The 18,694-nt window shown below is 53.0% G+C and overlaps 1 protein-coding gene and 1 long non-coding RNA gene across 2 annotated transcripts in view; one reads left to right on the plus strand and one right to left on the minus strand.

Moving 5' to 3' along the window:
• The window catches only part of Col4a2 (collagen type IV alpha 2 chain), a 146,207-nt gene that overhangs the window by 90,016 nt on the left and 37,497 nt on the right, over positions 1-18,694 (plus strand). Inside the window, exons 5-16 of the mRNA XM_005316988.5 lie at positions 4,153-4,287; positions 4,367-4,411; positions 6,309-6,425; positions 8,061-8,132; positions 8,501-8,536; positions 8,639-8,701; positions 9,549-9,584; positions 11,583-11,624; positions 12,997-13,095; positions 14,637-14,672; positions 15,052-15,102; positions 16,644-16,688. Of these exons, the coding sequence (XP_005317045.2) occupies positions 4,153-4,287; positions 4,367-4,411; positions 6,309-6,425; positions 8,061-8,132; positions 8,501-8,536; positions 8,639-8,701; positions 9,549-9,584; positions 11,583-11,624; positions 12,997-13,095; positions 14,637-14,672; positions 15,052-15,102; positions 16,644-16,688 (777 nt within the window). The remainder of the gene's footprint in view (positions 1-4,152; positions 4,288-4,366; positions 4,412-6,308; positions 6,426-8,060; positions 8,133-8,500; positions 8,537-8,638; positions 8,702-9,548; positions 9,585-11,582; positions 11,625-12,996; positions 13,096-14,636; positions 14,673-15,051; positions 15,103-16,643; positions 16,689-18,694) is intronic.
• LOC144365224 (uncharacterized) lies at positions 8,531-10,651 on the minus strand. The gene is made up of 2 exons (XR_013423533.1): positions 10,416-10,651; positions 8,531-9,503 (listed from the first exon to the last, which is right to left on the minus strand). It is a non-coding gene; the product is annotated as an uncharacterized LOC144365224 (long non-coding RNA).

Below are 18,694 nucleotides of genomic sequence, written 5' to 3' on the forward strand. Positions count from 1 at the left end.
CCCAGAAGCACTGTGTAGAGATGCTTTTCGTGATTCCGTTTCCTGGGAGAGGGCTCACCTGCCTGCGCAGGATCGCCTGGTGGTGGGAGAGCAGAGGCCTGGTAGATGACCTCACGGCTCCTTTGCACAGCCTCTGCTGGCTTATGAGAAATAGTCCATGGCGATATTCTTATCAAGGACGTTGTAGGAATCTTGAGAATCTAGGAGATTTTGAGATTTATGTGAAGACATTTAAAGTAGACTCCTGCTGCTCCTGAGTCAATCTTTATTTTACATCACGTGTTCCAGAAGGAACGGAGGAGATGAAGGGAGTTCTCCAGAGGGGTCCTGGGCTGAGGTGGAAGTGGATAATGACGCTGATTAGTGCACAGGAAAACCCGCCTCTCCTGCCTGGTCCCCCAGCTGTGCCTTACCCTGCCGCTGGACTTCCCTGATGGGCAGGATGTCCTGGGGAAAGTCTCGCCCTGACCCTTGGACCCTGACTCCAAGGCCCAGTTAATCCTGGCCATGCAGGGCTCAGTCCTGAAGGACAGTTCAGCCCTCTTCCTCCCAGACTGCAGGACCTGCCTCGGAGAGGAAGCTGGACTCGGTTCTGTGGACCGTCACGTGCCAGCAGAAGCTCAGGAGGAACTGCCCACAAGCTGCCCCATGTAGACCCCTAGGAGATGGCTCTACCCAAGAAAAGAGCCGGTGCTGCTGAGGACGTCGGGGGGTGTAAACTAGCGCGGCCACTGGGAGGAAAGCTTGGCCACACCTCCGAAAACAAAACAGAGTCACCCTAGGACCCAGCCCTCCACGCCCAGGGACACACCCAAGAGATTGGACACAGGAACTCAGCACATGTCCACACACGCACTCACAGCAGGAGGACTCACAACAGCCAACAGGCAGAGTTACCCCAATGTCCACTGACAGATGGAGGGAAGGGGTTGTAGCATGTCCATGCGACGGAATATGACCCTGCCATAACATGAGGTGCCGCTGCCCGCTGCCGTGGGGGTGGCCCTCAAAGGCATGTCCAGTGACAGCAACCAGACCCAGAGGCCACATCAATATGACTTCATTTATTTAAATTTCTAGAACAGGGAGATCCTCAGAGAGAGAAAGCAGATGGGCAGCTGTCGGGGGCAGGGGCAGGAGGCCGGGAGTGACTGTGTGCAGGGGCCAGGTTTCCTCCTAGGAGATAAAAGTGCACTGGGAGCCCCCGCAGCCTGCGCTTGAGGGCCTTTGGCTTTATGTTACGGGGATGTCCCCTCACGGGAAGAGAAACGCGTGTTCCAGGAAAGGGAAGGCCAGCGATATAGTCCACATGTCGGTCTCCCACCAAGAAACGAAGATCAGAGAGAAGCTGACTGACAACGGAAGGAAACCAGTCACTTTCCCATCAAAGGGAACAAGGAAAGGTCAGCAAATGCAGGGCAGGGCCTGGTGTCCACCCGTCAGACACGTCCCGTGTCCTTGTGGTGGACGTGCCCTTCTGTTGATAGCTCTGGAAAGTGATCCCCTTGGAAAGACACAGCACAGGGACAGTAAAAGTAGAGATGTCATCCATCAGCCACAGGACTTCACTGTGTATGCTGCCAAGCACCCGGCCTCGGCATGGGGGACACAGGGCCTGGCGTGGAGCGTGACCCCAAAAAGGCACATCCCAGTGTAGCCACACACAGGGCACAAATGTGCACAGCCTGGAAAGAGCCGTCAAAATCAGAGTCAAACGTGTTTTATTCCCAAACTTATAGCAAAGGCAGGAAAATGGATCTGCTGAGCTTCAGCATCCATGAGCCCAGGCACGTGTCTCCCTCAGGCCTGTCCCCCCTCACCAGGTCTTCCTCCCTGGCAAGAGGGCAGTGGCAGCCACCCGGCATCTGCCTGTCCTTTAACAGTCCTGCAGCATTTGGGTTTCTCCTGCTGGTGGTCCTTGAGTGGAGGCCACTAAGGGGGCACATGCTCCTACACCACAGCTACACACAGCTACATACAGCTACGCACAGCTACATACAGCTACACACAGCTACACACAGCTACACACAGCTACGCACAGCTACATACAGCTACATACAGCTACACACAGCTACATACAGCTACATACAGCTACACACAGCTACATACAGCTACATACAGCTACATACAGCTACGCACAGCTACATACAGCTACACACAGCTACACACAGCTACATACAGCTACATACAGCTACACACAGCTACACACAGCTACATACAGCTACATACAGCTACACACAGCTACATACAGCTACATACAGCTACATACAGCTACACACAGCTACACACAGCTACATACAGCTACGCACAGCTACATACAGCTACACACAGCTACACACAGCTACATACAGCTACGCACAGCTACATACAGCTACACACAGCTACACACAGCTACATACAGCTACATACAGCTACATACAGGTACATACAGCTACACACAGCTCTAGAATGAAATTCCAGCCTGGACAGAGCTTGCCTCGTCTGGAGGAGGCTGGCCCCTAGATCAGAGCTGGGGCTTCCAAATCTCACCTACCTACCCTGCCCTTGATCTGCATGGAGAGGATCCCCCCAAGAGTCACCCCACCGAGGCCCCCACATCTAGGCCCAACACCTCCAGCAGTGCGGGTTAAGAACAGTCCAGAGGTGAGGCTCCCACTCAGTGCTCCTGCCGCGGGTGACTTATGTCATTCAGGATCACATTTTCTTCCATCTAAGGTTTTTCCCCTGGGGCTGCCTCGGGGCGCACGGGTAGGCGGCAGCCACCACCACACACCTGGTGAACCTGATCCTCTGTACCCATGGAGCAAAAGTCCCCCTCTCCAGCCTGGCACCTGCCACTGGCTTTCCGCCCAGGCGCCTTGCGGGAGTGGGGTCGCCCAGCGTCTGCCTCCTGACGACCCGCTCGCGTCACAGCCCAAGTCCTCACGAGTAGCCCCTGTAGCGGCTGGCATCAGAACTTCCTCCCCTCCTCTGTCTTTCTGTATTCGTGGTGCCGAAGGGAACCCAGGGCCTGCGCGTCTAAGGAAGCTCTACCCCTGGGTCACAGCCCAGCCCCGCCTCCTTCCCTTTTAAGGCCGCCAGTCGTCCATTCTCTGGACCCACCATGTTTTGTTTAATAGTCATCTGCTGAGCACACCTGGGCTGTGTCCACTCCTGGCCGATGTGAGCACACCTGGGCTGTGTCCACCCCTGGCCGATGTGAGCACACCTGGGCTGTGTCCACCCCTGGCCGATGTGAGCACACCTGGGCTGTGTCCACCCCTGGCCGATGTGAGCACACCTGGGCTGTGTCCACCCCTGGCCGATGTGAGCACACCTGGGCTGTGTCCACCCCTGGCCGATGTGAGCACACCTGGGCTGTGTCCACCCCTGGCCGATGTGAGCACACCTGGGCTGTGTCCACCCCTGGCCGATGTGAGCACACCTGGGCTGTGTCCACCCCTGGCCGATGTGAATGGTGCTGGGAACCCAGGGTGCTAGTGTCTGTTCAGTTCCTGCCTCCAGTCCTCTGGGGTCTGACTGGGAGTGAGGCTGTGGGATCCTGTGACACCATCTGGTGCTGGGAGGCGACATCACCCTCTCCCCAGCGCTGCACCCTCTCACCTTGCTGCCAGCGATGCACAGGGTTGACTTCTCCACATCCTCACACATTTGGGGCTTGGGGTTCTTGTTGTTTTCAACAATAGCCATCCTAATGGGTGTGGACAAAAGTCTTTCTAGACACCCCTTATTTTTTGTATGAAGGAGAAGAGATGCCCTACTCTGGAACATGGGGGCATTGGACAGCTGACACACACTCGCATACCCCACGCGCGTTGTGTTGAGGACCCAGCTGGGATTGGGGAAATCGGGAAACTTTTTTATGAAAAAGGCTAGCGGCCGAGTAGGTTCACTCTTCACCTCAGCCCGACGCCCTTTCACACGGTGACTTATGTCATTCAGGATCACATTTTCTTCCATCTAATGTTTTTCCCCTCAAACTCTTTAGCCAGAAACCCTCCTCTGGCTGCTGAGGTAGAAGACGGTCGTTTACGTCAAGTTCTCTGCAGATTGTAGCTCTCCAGAATGAAAAGCCTGGTTCCAGAAATAACTTGACTGAAAGTGACTGGTTCTGGTTTTCAGTTGGAAGCTGAACGTACGTTGTTCCCACAGGGTCAGCCAGGGCCAGTGGGCCCCCAGGGCTACACGGGGCCTCCCGGGCTGCAGGGCTTCCCAGGGCTGCAGGGCCGCAAAGGCGACAAGGGCGAAAGAGGAGCCCCCGGGACCGCGGGACCCAAAGGAGATGTGGTAAGCAGGATGCCGACGTCCTCTGGCTCCCAAGGGGCACCGTGTCCTGGCCGTCACTGACTTGTCACCTTCTTCACAGGGAGCAAGAGGTGTCTCTGGGTTCCCTGGTGCCGATGGAATTCCGGTAAGTTTTTGGAAGATGAGAGTTTTAAGACATTGCGTGCTTTCAAGGCAGCACAGTTGTGACATACAGAAACACGTTGGATGAGGCCTCCTGTTTGTTTATAGCATAAAACATGGGGGCTAGCCGGGCAGAGCTCTTTCCTGGAGTCCAGTCACTCACGCCAGACTGTTCCGTTCACGAGCATGTTTGCAGACCTGGCTTCAGAATTGAGGCAACTTTGCTAAAAATGGACATTGTGAGTGCGGTGGGCCTGGGGAGGGGCCAGGGTTGAGATCTCACTGGAAGCTTTGAACAACCTGAATGTGCAGCGTGGTGGAGGACCAGAAGGCAGCCCTGCTGGCCCAAGGGCAGCTTCTCAGGTCCCTGGTAGTGGCCACACCGAGCAAGCAAAAGGAACAGCCTGGCTTGTTCATGAGAAAGTCTCAAAATGCAATAAAATGTGTTTTTGTAACCTAGTTTACTTTACTTCTTGTGGCATAAAAAAATAAACAGAACAGACTGACTCACAGCTGTCTCCACGGGGCCCCAGAAGCAGGTTTCCCAGGGCCGGCTTTCCGGCCACAGCTGACCTCAGAGATGCGAGTGTTTATCGCACGTCTTGAAGCACCTCCCTTGTCTGCTGCTGTGACTCAGAGACCTCTGCCTCCCAAGCCCCCCACACACAGACGTCTGTGCCCGTAACCTGCACAGGCATCTTCGGTATCACCAAGGCACACACACGAGCAGGCACACACATATGCAGCGAGAGACCCTCCCCAGCTGCACAGGCAGGCTTGCTACAGAGAGTTCACAGTCTGCCTTCAGGGCCTCAGCCCTCAGGCTTCCTAAGAGAAGAAGGAACCGGCTAAAAGAAGAAGGTCACAGGACCTTCTGCGTGGCCAGGATCCTCAGTGTCCTCGTGGCAGGCCCCAGCGGACACGTGCGTGGTAAAAGCTGAGTTGTGTTTTATAGAAATGCACCTAATTGGATGTTGAGCCACAGGGATGGATATCTAGCCCACTGTAGTCTAAGTGTTCCTCTGAAGCACAGTTTCAAGCCGTGTCCCGTTGGCAGGCAGCCGCAAACACCCTCATCCAATTCCAATCAGAAGGCCAATAACAGTAGGCAGATAATCCAGGGAAAGGACGAAGAAGGCGAGGCACAGGGGCACCACAGAACAGGAAGATCCTGAGCAGAGCTCCGAGAAAGCTGTTTCCACAAGCTGGATCTGAAGGACTCGCTCGTGGGGGTCCCTATCTGAAAACTGTCTGCAGCAGCAGGTGGGCAGCTGCACTCACCTGTTACAGGAGCATGTGGCCTCTCCACTGGAGTTGGCTGACAGCACCAGGCCAACACAGTGACTGCACACATCTGAGGCACACAGAGGCACAGATAAGAGAAAAGCCCCACTCTCTCATTATATGGCTCAGTGCTGTTCAGAGCACAAGGCACGTACATAGGGGGTTTATTCACCGATCTTGAAAGTTTCCAAGTTTTTTAAGTAAATCTGAAAGGAATCCTAATGGGCTCAAAAGTCACTCTGGAATGTCAGTGTTTGGCTTATGATTAAAAAGTCTGAAGCTCAAAAGAAATCACATAATAAAGTATATCCATGATTTAAAGAAATTGTGTAATAGGTTGTGGTTGCATAGCTTATAAGTGGTACATCATTGAGCCCACCCCTCTACGTCGTTGAAATCAGGTAACTGAGATGGAGATGTTCACAGAGTTAGCACAACCCTCCCTCTCTAGCTTTCCCGTTGGCCAGGTGGTGTGCCCTGCTCAGGCCTCAGGACGCTTGGCCTGCTTGGACTCGTGAAGGGTCAGGGCTTGTGAGAATATTTACCTCTATTTTATTGCATGCAGACCAGAAACCCATGTGCAGGCTACCGGTCTCACGCACGGTTCTCTTTCCCAGGGACACCCAGGCCAAGGCGGGCCCCGGGGCCGGCCTGGCTATGACGGCTGCAATGGGACCAGGGGAGACACAGGCCCGCAAGGACCCTCCGGCCCCGCGGGCTTTCCCGGCTCCCCCGTGAGTATGAGCATGGTGTCCAACCTGCTTAGCCTGGAAGCCTGGGTGGCGGATACTCAGGGGAGAAGGTGGCCTGAGCTCCCTTTCCAGGCTCAGCCAGAGGGCCTGTGCTGGCCACCCTTCGAGAAACTCTGAGAAGGGCACTTGCCTCCTGCTGCTGGCCTAGGACAGGCAGACCCCCAAACCTGGACTTTTGGAACCGGGGAGACTCCCGCTCCTGCCGCCGGATGGACACATCACTTCCTTTCCTGCCCGTGTTTTCTTGCGCCCCGCCCCCCGCCGAGGCCCAGTTGTCCTGGGTTGGAGGAACTTCACTGTCCATATTCCTTCTTAATCTTGGATGAGACGGTTGGCCTGGTCCAGATGTCCCGCCCGCATCACTCCATTCTCTCCATGTTCCAGCTCAGGAGAATGACAGTGTAACAGCAAGCTAAATTCAACACGTGGGCCTGGGGGCTCCCCTGTGAGCCTCCAGCTTCACAGGCTCCAGGACCTTCATGACGGCAGGACGGTTGTGTCTGTAGCTCTTTGCCGTGTGGCAGACGGGACCAGGCTTGGTTTCCCAGGGGAGGAGCTTCACGGAATCGTCCATTTTGTGGCTCATTCATTTTTCAGGATTCTTGCCAAGAACCCTGAAGTATTTTATCAGTAGGGTATTTCTCCTTTTTTTTTTTTTAATTTTTTTAATATTTATTGTTTAGTTTTCGGCAGACACAACATCTTTGTTTGTATGTGGTGCTGAGGATCGAACCCAGCGCCACGTTCATGCCAGGCGAGCGCACTACCGCTTGAGCCACATCCCCAGCCCTGTATTTCTCCTTTTTACCATGAAAATCTTACAAATTCAAAACATTTTTAAGAGTTTTTTTTAAGACCTTTTAAAGTAGGAGGAAGTTGTGGATGGGCTTTGCCAGTCTTCATCCTGAAGCCAATCAAAAGAAGCACCACACCCCCTGCCTTCAGGCCCTCCCTGGCTTCCTGTGTATATGGTTCAGCTTTTCAACAAGCTACGCCATTTTCCCCTCTATTCTGAAATGTATTTCATGACCAAGAAACATACCTATCACTTTGAAATGTTGCCTGCATATGTAGGTGTTAAAGATGTTTGTGCATACACACATGTGTGCCACACTGTCTATGTTGGATACAATACTAGTTGTAGAGATAACGCAGCCTCTCTCCTGCAAATGGGCCTGGAACCTATGTGCATTCATATCGTTAGGACACTAATGCCAAAGGAAGCCAGGGTATCCCAAATAAAACATCTCATGGCATGCTGGAGGGTGAGCACAGAGAGGACTCGTTTGGATTTTTTAAAATAAGTTAAATTCTAGAAAGTACTTCCATTTTAACTCTGAGGAAAGATACCATGCTGGACATAGGGCCGGTACTCAGAGTCACCTGCATAGACCACAGGGACATTCAGGAGTTGCCGACACAGGTTGGGGCTCAGGTCTCCTGTGTAGACCACAGGGACCATCAGGAGGTACTGGATACAGGGCTGGTGCTTGAGTGACCTGTACACCAGGGGACATTTAGACTCCAGAAGCCACAGCTTGATGGCGCAGATTACTAGAGCTACCCTCAGTGTTAACGACTTGTTTTTCTCTCTTTATGGTATATCTGCTAATTTAGGGGCCCCAAGGACCCAAAGGACAGAAAGGTGAACCTTATGCATTGTCTAAAGAGGACCGCGACAAATACAGGGTACGTGTGCCCAGGAGGGTAGACGGAATGAGCCCATCCCATGTAAATTCTGAGCAGAGTTCAGTACCAAGTGAAGGAGTGTAAGAGGGGCCCCGTGAAAGGATTCACAGGAGAATGGAAGATGGATTTAAGAGTCATTTAAATGACTTTTGGGATGAATTGGGGGGAATTTAAAAGTCATTTCCGATGGGACACTTTCCACCTTGCAGTAATCATAGGTGTGCTCTTTGCCTGTACCCCACACCCTGGGCTGCCCCGGGAGTGGGGGTCCCCGAGTCCTGTACCCTCCAGCTATGTGCCCTAGGTCTGCAGTGATATGAAACAATGTAACAGTGCTGAACAGTGAAACATCATTTCCTCTCAAACAGGGTGAACCCGGAGAGCCTGGACTGGTCGGATTCCAGGTAAATTTTGTTTTTATTAGAGAGGATTCCAAGCACAGCTCTGAGAACGTCCGGCCTCCACACACAGCTGGTCTCTTCAAAACACCCTCTTGTTGTTCACAGGGTCCTCCTGGCCGCCCTGGGCCTATGGGGCCGATGGGTCCAGTTGGAGCCCCTGGAAGACCCGTAAGTACCTCTTGCATGCTCCCACCCAGGCCTCTGTCCAGTCACCCCCAGAGGCCACTTGTTGAAATGCCCATAGAGAAATGCTTCATGGAGCCTGCAGCACCTGTCACCTTAGAAGTCACCAACGCAGAGCAGGGCATTTTTTGCATATGTTTTGCTACTGTTGAGGTTTAAGAATAAGGACTCAAAGTCTGTGGTCTCTGGTTCACTGCCGACCATGGCAGATGATTTGGACCTGGTTCCCATCGGTGGCCTTCCGTTGGCGCATAAACTCTCCCAGCCCCATGCCTACCATGTGACAAAGGACCTGTCATCTGTGGGCAAAGTGGACCAAAGTCCCACAGGTCACTAAAGAGGAGATGGGCTCATCCCGGGCCAGGCCTGGTGCGGAAGTCTGTCCCACCTGGCCGTGGCCATCGCAGAGGCAGGATGCTGGATGTCACTAGCCAAATGGCCTTGGCCCTCTGAGTGGGGGTCAACGTTACTCCCTCTTGCAGCTCAGGAAGAGAGCCAGGTGACGAGCAGCTGCACGTGGGGCCCACGGGACACCTGGCCACCCCGAGGGGTCTCCGCCTTTCCCACGCTCCTGGTCTTTTAGCAGTAAGACACTCGGGCCTCGACCCGACAAGGGGAGGTTTCCTGCAGTGAAGGAGACCTTCTCACAGGAAACCGTCTCCAGCCAAAGATGAGCGTCGAGATGCTGTCGTCTCAGTTCCTGGCAGAGACTGGGAGAAAAGGAGATGCGGATGTTTGGGAAGAGTCGCTCTTATGAACATAGCTCCCAGCCAAGGTTGTTTGGGTCCTAGGATCAAGAAACCAGTTCACAGATGTCTTTTTATTTGTGCAGGGACCACCCGGACCCCCTGGACCCAAAGGACAGCCAGTAAGTTTTGGGGACCAGGACAAGGGAGGGCTCAGGTTGCGGGTGTGTTGGCCATAGGACACTTGGTTGACAACTACTACTGTTTAGACTATGATAAAAGTAAATACGCAGGTTTTTAAGACTCGAGGTTCAACTGTGAGCACAGGTCCTGTGGGGCAGCAGGAGTCCCGGGCTGGTTCCCAGGTGAAGAATGTGAATAGTCTGTTGTGTGCTGGTCGGTCGGGGCATTCCTGATACCCTGTGAAAGTCACCCTGGTGGCTATGGGTCGGCAATCATGCCACAGCACAGCCCAGGGGCAGCTCGAGTTGTCTTCAGGGCTGATTTGGGGGAGTGGGAAGGTGGTAGCCATGTGCACTGTGGGAGGCTGGGGACGCTTGTCTCTGGAGTCTGACGGGCTCTAGGGACATATATGCCCAGTGCTGCCCAGGTCAGCGGAGCCCTTGCCATCCTGCGTTCCTCACAGCAGGATTTAAGTTGGTAGAAGCACAACCAACTAGGTGGTTTGTCAGAAGCGTGGAGAACAGAGCCAGGGTTCATTGACCTGGGAGAGCTGGGGGAGCCTCCGCACTGACCAGGGTGATGAGGGAAGCGTTGGTCAGACTCGCCCCATCAGAGACCCCCACTGGCACTGTGGGGAACCTCCAGGAGCCACCCTGCCTCCCCTCCAGATAAGGGCCTGCCACTCCTCACTGTCCCATGCCAGCTCCACCTGAAGTCCCGTTTCCATGTCACCTGGTGACACAACAGCCACACCCCCTCCTGCCCCCCATCTCCCATGACCTCTGACAAGACTTGGCTGCAGCTGGTGCTCACTGAGCTGCTGGACTTGCCTGACAGGCCAAGAGCAGGGTGGGAGGCCCCAGGCCAAGAGCAGGGTGGGAGGCCCCAGGCCAAGAGCAGCGGCAGCAGAAGCTGGTGGGGTGGCCAGAGAAGCAGCAGCCCCCAAGCCCAGCAGGCCTCAGATCTGCACTGGCCGCAGCAGACAGGCAGCCCTCTTGACCCCACCACGTCACATCCTGGAGACTTTGACAGCCAGCCAGGAGGCAGAGAGGACCATGGGACCCAATCCTCACCCCAGCCAGGTCACTTCCTGGAGACTTTGACAGCCAGCCAGGAAGCAGAGAGGACTGTGGGGACCCAAATTCTCACCCAGCCAGGTCACTTCCTGGTGACTTTGACAGCCAGCCCGGAGGCAGAGGAGACCACAGGGGACCCAAATGGCCGTCTGATCTAGCCAGGCTGCTTTTCTGTGCTTTGATTTCAGCTCCCAGCCAGGTGGGAAAGAAGCAAAGAGCAACAATTAATTAAAGGCTGGGTTTTCATTTTCAGAAAAGCCCTGGGCACGGGAGGGGGTGGACGGTAGACTGCGGAGAAGAAGACGGAGAGGGCTCCGCGTGACCCTTCTCACTGTGGGAAGACGGAGACCCGGGAATGAGGCCCAGCTGTTTGGGAGTGACAGGAGAGAGCTGGTCTCTGTGTGGGGACTCGGGGCAGCCTCTCACGTTTCCGCTCCCACACCGGGGTGGGCCGGTTCTCCACCAGGCTGCTCCACTTTGGGGCTGGCTCAGGGCCCAATTCTGCCTCTTGGGCAAAGGAGGGTGAAAGTTGGCCAACACTAAGAGTCACCTTAACCATTACATTTAGAGTGATTTTAAATCCCCCAAAAAGATAGGAAATGCTTATATGAAATGAGAATGGGAAAAAGAGTGACCTTCAAATAGGGAATGGAGGGAATGAAGGGCCTGGTCTCCCCTGGAGAGGCAGTGGGCTCCGGGAGAGGGTCCAAAGTGCCGCCAGCCTCAGCTCTGGTCCCTGAGGCCCAGTCAGAGGACCTGACAGTCAGTCGGCCCCTGGGAGCCGCAGCCCGAGTCCTCTGCAGGTCCCGTGGCTCAGTGCCGTGCACGTAGGCAGGTTTTAGGTTTCTTCTTCTAAAAACAGAGTTTTATTTCACTGTGATTATTGACTTTAAAACTCACAGAAGCCATTGATCTTTCCAGGGCAACAGAGGACTGGGCTTCTATGGACAGAAGGGTGAGAAGGTAAGCCACCCTGGGAGGTTTGCACAGCTGCGATGCCATCAGTTACCGAGGTTGACACGGAGACGGGAGGCGACCGCCGTCTAGGGCCAGTTCTCAGGGTGGTCGCAGATGAGTGAGACATGACACAAGCTGTCCAGGTTGGCCTAGGCCTCTGGCCCAGTGCTGTGACCCCAGACTGCCCAGCTGGGAAGCAAAGGCATTTAGTGAATGTGTCTTCTAACAATGGAAACGCAGGGTGCTAAAGGGACTCAGTCAAGGACCAGAGGTGACATGGCACCATCTCAGGGGCAGGTGACAGTGGTGTTTGCTGGCCTCAAAGGCAGGAGCAAGGACCCTATGGCTTTTATCATTCCTGATAGTGCTGAGATTCAAGGACTCCTGGCCTCAGAGAAGAGCAGGCGCCCACACCCCGAGCCACCCCCATGCCCAGGGCACTCACCTGGGTCCTGGCTGTGTGAGCAGGGCCACTCTGTCTCCATTCTGCTTTGGGCTGAGCTGCACACTGAGTGGAACTAAGTACTGCTCAGACGTGAAGACGTGGGTTTTTTGCATGAAGAGCATGAAAGAAGTCTCAAAGGAAAAACATTGAATTTCCAAACACACAAAAATAGAGCCAACAAAATGGGACTGCTTCCCACATGCTGAAATATATGCCAAGATGAAAATTTTAAAAAGAAAAATATGGGAAGAAATCATTAGTGGAAGGAGAGAATGGTCATTAGATACAGTGGAAATGAACTGAGTGTAACTTACAGAGGGCTAATTCAAACCACTAGTGACAATACCAAGGTCCCAGTAGACCAAGGAGAGGGACAGTTTTCAGTATTTAAAAGACGCGTTAGTGGATGTTCAGAATTCATTGTAGAGTGCTGCTCTTGACAGCTGATACAGCATTTCAGTTTGCTGGTGTTTCTATTGGTGATCACTAGGCTCAAACTTGAGATGATAGGTTTATTTGAGACAGTTTTTTATTACATAAAAACACCCTTAGCTGGTGAGTGGTGGTAAGACTGGACTAGCCTTCCATTTTTCAGGCATTTCTTACATCTTGGGGTTGTCTTGGCAAGCAGTAGTGGCTGACACTGGGAGCCCTCAAGGGAATTCCAGAGAAGGAAATGCAGTCCACAACTTGACAGTCCACGCAGTTTTGATGCATAGGTGCTAAACAACTACTTGTGAAAGTGGGACAAAAAGAATTTCATTTTAGGATTATGCTGTTATGAGCATTTTATTTTAGGATCATTGTACTGAAAAGTAGGTATACAGGTGGCAACATGCTAAAATTAAAAGCAGTGTGGTGGTGGGTTGTACTGCCATTCAAGCTTTCGGCTCTTCTTTCAATTCACAATGGCTTCTCTTGCTGAACACTCAGGGCGACGTAGGACTGCCAGGACCCAACGGGATCCCGTCAGACACCTTCCACCCCATCGATGGGCCCACCAAGACGACCATCCACCCGGATCAGTACAAGGTAAAGAGGGTGACTGTTTTCCCAGTGGCACTAGAGAAAAAGAGAGGGGAAAAGGCAACTTCCCTCAACTGCATTCAGTCCCTTCCCACGTAGGGAAGGCCTTGCTGCCGGCCCTCCCAATGCCCTTGAGGCGCCCAGACAGTTCCCAGGCCCACAGAGAAACGGCTTCACCCTTCATCTCAAACAACTGCGGATGCAAAGCCACATGAGAACCCACTGAGGAGACAGGTCTCTCCTTAGGTATGGGAGGTAGACACAGGTTAATGGCCATAGCATGATTCAAAGCCAGGATCACAGATCCATCTGAGCAAAAGGTCATATTACACAAATGAAACCTGCTTTCTTCTTAGCTCGGCTGAAGCACCTTTTCTTTTGAATCCGTTTACGATACTTTCCCTTTTCTTCTGTTGGCATCTTGTGGGACTAAAAGCACACTCCAGTTCTGGAATGGAGCTGCACTCTGCCCCCCCTGGCTCAGGCAGGACTCTCTGGGCCTGCCTGTCAGGGCCAGGGGGAGATGGGCTCACTGAGGCCCGGAAGCTGGAGCGAGCAAGGAGGCCCCGCGCAAGGGGTTAGTCCCCAACTCCCTCGCCACATGAGGAGGTCTGGGGCCTGGGTCATAGGTGAGATTGGCCAACAGGGTCATGACTGCAGGAAGAAACCAATCTAGCCAGCTGTGGCCCCGGGCACTTATAAGTGACCATTGACAAAGGTGGCCTGGAGGTGGTGAGCAGGTCTGTGTGCAGTTAGACCCAACTGCAGAGGAGGGACCAGGCAGGTCCAGGCCAAGCTGAGGGGCTCAACCTTCCAAGAAGAGGGGGTGGGTTCCAAGCCTGCCTGCAGGGGGCAGTCATGAGCTACAGGAGCCCAAGTGTCAGGCGACCCAGGGACCAAGGACCTCGCCAGTCAAAAAGAGTGAAACAAAATCAGTGCTGCTTCCTAAAGCCACTGTTGCTGGAGCTTTTAATGTGTTCCAAGCACATCTTTTCCTCGAGGACCTTCCTGGTCCTGCCTCATTCAAATGAATGCCATCCTCGGGGTTCCTCCCCGAGTGTCCCTCCCACTGCACCACTGGGGCGTGGAGGGTGACACTGGCACAGATGCTGAGACACCTGTAACTCATGAGTGACAGAGGAAACCTCATGGATAGGAGAGAGGCCACCTTTCACTCGTGTCGGGAACCACACATGATTTGGTTTATCTTGTAAAAGTCTAGAATAATGGGGCTGGGACGGGGGCTCGGTGGCAGAGCACTCGCCTGTGTGAGGCACTGGGTTGGATCCTCAGCACCACGCAAAATGAATAAATAAATATTGTGTCCATCCACAACCAAAAAACATTTTTTTAAAAAATCTAAAACTAACACTTTTGTTTCCATTCGATTTTTGAAGCTGCAAATTCGGGGAATTAGTGGCTACAGTTCATTTCTAGTAATGGTTTAAAGTTTTATTAAAGACTTTTTACTTCATATTCCTGATCAAGTGTCAGATGTTGCTGTTCACAAATCAATGCGTATTTTTTCTTCTTCACGCTCCCTGCAGGGCGAAAAGGGAAGCCGGGGGGAGCCGGGCATAAAGGTAAGCTCGGTGGCCAGCCCGGTGGCCAGTGCCTTCCTCCCTTGGGTCCCGGGCTCCTGCCGACAGGTGGAGTGAGCCGGACTCTGGTTTTCCAGAAAATGTTTTCAGAGCGCCCTCCTTTTGCACACACGACAAGCCCTGGCCAGTCAACCTTATTTGAAGTTCTAAGGCAGATGTGGGGGCTGTGGGTGGGCTGGGAGGTGGTGGGCTGGCCTCCGTCTGGGTGAGGGGTCTCTGCCCTCTCGCTCATCCATCCCACCAGCCTACCTCGTGTCATCCAGGCACACTGGGGGGCTTTCCCAGCACACTCACGTCATGGAGGATGCGGGGCACTGGGGCTGGGAAGGGCAGCCCTTCATGCCACTCTGCTCTCTCGTAGGGCATCTCCGTGAAGGGAGAGGAAGGCATCGTCGGCTTTTCAGGACCGCGGGTGAGCTGAGTTTTATAACTGAGAATGTCTATTTGGCTTTTTGAATAGACTTTATTTTTCTAGAGCAGTTTTAGGCTCATAAGAAAAGTGAGCAGGGGCTGGGGTTGTGGCTCAGTAGCAGAGCACTTGCCTCGCACATGTGGGGCACTGGGTTTAATCCTCAGCATCACATAGCAAATGAATAAACGAAATAAAGATATTGTGTCCATGTGTAGCTAAAAAGAAGAAAAGTGAGCAGAAAGCGCAGTGTGTTACCATTGTTCTGACGCCCCCCCACACAGCCTCCTCACTGGACACCCTGCTCCAGGACGGTCATCTCTGCAGCCCCTCACCCCCCAGCCACCCTTCACCTTCACCCAACACTGGAGCTTCTGAAACTGTGCACCCCACCTGGAGGGAGGGGACCAAACCCAAACATTGTGTCATTTTAGGCTCATCTAGTCTTTGATAACCAAAAATGTAGTGTGTGGAACACAGATTGATTTCTGATTGCCCCAGGAGTACAACGGGAATGTCCCTAGTGCTAGGTGTGGTGGCACATACCTGTAATCTCAGTTACTGGGGAAGTGAGGCAGGAGGATCACAAGTTCAAGGCTAGCCTGGGCAACTCATCAAAGACCCTGTCTCAAAACAAATATAAAAGGCAATGGAATTCAGTAGTAGGTGCTTGCTCAGCATGGATTCCATCCCCAGCACTATAAAAAACAAAGTCACTGTGCTGTGTGCATGCCTGTGATCCTAGCAACTAGGAACCTGAGACAGGAGGACCTCAAATTCAAGACCAGCCCTAGCAACTTAGTGAGATCCTAAGCACTTAGCAAGACCCTGTCTCAAAATTTAAAAAATTAATATAAGGACTGAGGATATGTTTTAGTGGTTAAGCACCACTGGGGTTCAATCCCCAGTACCCCCCGCCCCCGCCAAAAAAAAAAAAAAGAAGAAAGAATGTCCCTGGTAGAGGATCCTGCAGGAGATGTAGATACCACCTTCAGAGCAGCATCCTGAAAGCCCCTGGCCACCTCCAGATTCAGTCACAGGTAGGGAAGTGTGGTCAGAGTCCTGGGCCCAGTGAGAGGAGAAGGAGGGTCTTGCTGACTATCTGGCAGTCATTACCATGAAAAAGACATGGTCTCTGAGTAACAAGAGACACTTGCAGAACACTGGGTCCAGGAGTCTTCTGTATTCCTGTGCACCTCTGTGCGTTCTTCCATGTTTCCTTAAGCAGCAGAAATGGTGCATTGGATGTCGGTGTTGCCAGCATGACCTCCCCTTTAGAAAACAGGACTCCAGGTGTTTGGGAACCTCTCATAGGAGGGGAAGCTTGCTCCTCTAAGTGGTGACTGTTCCTTTTCCCGTCTTACCACGGTCAGATCTCTGCACAACCCCACCCCACCTTCTGAAACAGGGAGAATCATATTTGGTGGTTTGTTCTTGGTGTTGAATTTGGTTGTTTTGATCCTCCTCAAGTACCAAAATATCTACCTCTAGAAATTTCTGTTTCGTGTTCTAAGCTGCTAATCGCTGTTTTCTGTTCAACCCAGGGCCCTTCTGGCTTCGATGGAGAGAAAGGATCCCCAGGACAGAAAGTAAGTTTGCTGCGTCAAACAGTCTGCTCTGGACCTGAGATGTCTTACAAAGGCCCTTCAAATAAGCACGGCATTGCAGAAAAGAACGTTGGCCCCAGAGGCAGCATCTTTCCCTGCATTGACAGTGGCATCAATGAGCCTTTCACTCATAACACTTAGATTTTTGCCATTTTTCTTGGGGTTTTTCTTGCAAAACAGCCTCTCAGTTCTTCCACTGATCCCTCCCCCAAGACTTTCATTGCTTGGCTGCCTCCCTGGACCTCACACCCTTCTACATCATCGTTGTCACTCTCAGGAAGGCTGTCAGCTCAGTCCCCGAGGTTGATATATTTTTTATAGATCAACACACACTTTGATGTTTTATGTTCAATGATAATTATTTTTATCATGTGTTTGGGTGGGCAGGTCTTTAGGGGGAAATGTTATGTGAAAAATGTACTATGATTCTGGATCAGGTTTAAAATCGTAAACACTAGATCATACGAGAGAGAACACATAGAGCTGGTTTCTCTGAGTACTTACTTTCAGTACTCATTATGAGCACTCCAGGCAACAGCTGTCCATGCTACAGCCAACCGGTCCTGTGGTCAGCTCACAGCCAAAGGGCTGCAAGGGACGAGGCTGGCTAACAGATGGAGACCAAAGCAGGCCTCCATATTCGACAGTCTCCCACCCTGCCCACCCTTGTCCTCGGAGGTCACTGCCAGTTCCCAAGTTGCCTACCACATGCTAGTGAAATCAGTTATGATCGGTTCTCTGCACCCAACACATAGGAATTGAGTTATTTCAAAAGGTGATTCTACATAGCTGCCCCTAGAACCCAGAAGTCCATGAGCCATAAGAGGCCCAGCAGGCCCTGGCCACCTGCATGGTCAGGCACGAGGAAGGCCAACCACCCTTCCAGCTTCCTCTATGCAGTTGCTGTGACATGGGAGGATGCAGACATCTGTGGCTAAGTGGATTGTAGGAATAGTTTACTTGGCTGTAAAAATGTATCTAGAGGCTGCACTGCAGGCCAGGTGGCCGGGTGTCTGTGCAGCGCCCGTGCCTCTCCAGGTCACCCTGATCTTGTGCTCATGGTTTGGTCTTGGCAATAACAAAGAGCAAGTAGCCAGAAGCCACTCCAAGGAACAGCAGTGGACGTTAACAAATACCACGCATCAAAGCAGGGGACCAAGGGAGAAATGCATTCTGGGAAGACGTGGCCTCCCCGCATGACACCAAAGCCATCCACCCCCACTGCCATCACAGAGCTGTGGTTAGTCCGAACCTTCTCCGGGGGATGGGAGAAGTTAACTTTTCCGGGTTGTGTTAACTTTTCTGAGCAATTCGAGATCGTCTCCCTCCTTTTTCTACGGCAAACTTAGTAACTGAGTAAAGGCTTTTCACACTAGAGTTATCGTAAAAAGTGCTCGCCAGGACCTGAGGCCCTGGAGGGACACCAGCCAATGACGGCTGCCGGTCGTGTTGGCAGAAGCCCCCTCACCGCCTCATGTCAGCAGGACCAGGAGACCTGGATCAGAGCTGGCTGGAGTCCAGTCCCTTTACCCACAGTGGGCAGCCGGGCACTAGCTTACCAGGTTCCGCTCAAGAGCGTCATCCCGGCTCTCCAGCTACTGCAGGAGAGGCCGGGTGGTGACAGGGGACTCCAGGTGGGGCTCTTCTGTGGAAACCTCGCCGCAGCGCAGCCTGCTGGCCTTCAGGCTGACGGGTGGAGACATCTCAGGCGGCCCTGTGAGTTCCGTCTGGCCTAACCCACGCTCCTTGGACCTGGGAAGGCGCCCACTGAGCCGGAGACGCGGGAGGCCTGTTTAGACTGCGGGAGGCAGTTTACTGGAGCATCAGGGTCTCTTTGGAAGAGGCCTGTCATAATAAATTCCTTCAGGAGCTTGTTTCTGCCTGTCCCTGAGGACTTCTGCCTAAGGACTTTCCCTAACGTGGGTTACTCTGCCCTTGAAAGTCATGACACTGACCGCTTTCGGAGCCAGCTCCACCTCGTGTGAGTG

Source organism: Ictidomys tridecemlineatus, chromosome 6 (assembly GCF_052094955.1).
Source record: "Ictidomys tridecemlineatus isolate mIctTri1 chromosome 6, mIctTri1.hap1, whole genome shotgun sequence".
Taxonomy (NCBI): domain Eukaryota; kingdom Metazoa; phylum Chordata; class Mammalia; order Rodentia; family Sciuridae; genus Ictidomys; species Ictidomys tridecemlineatus.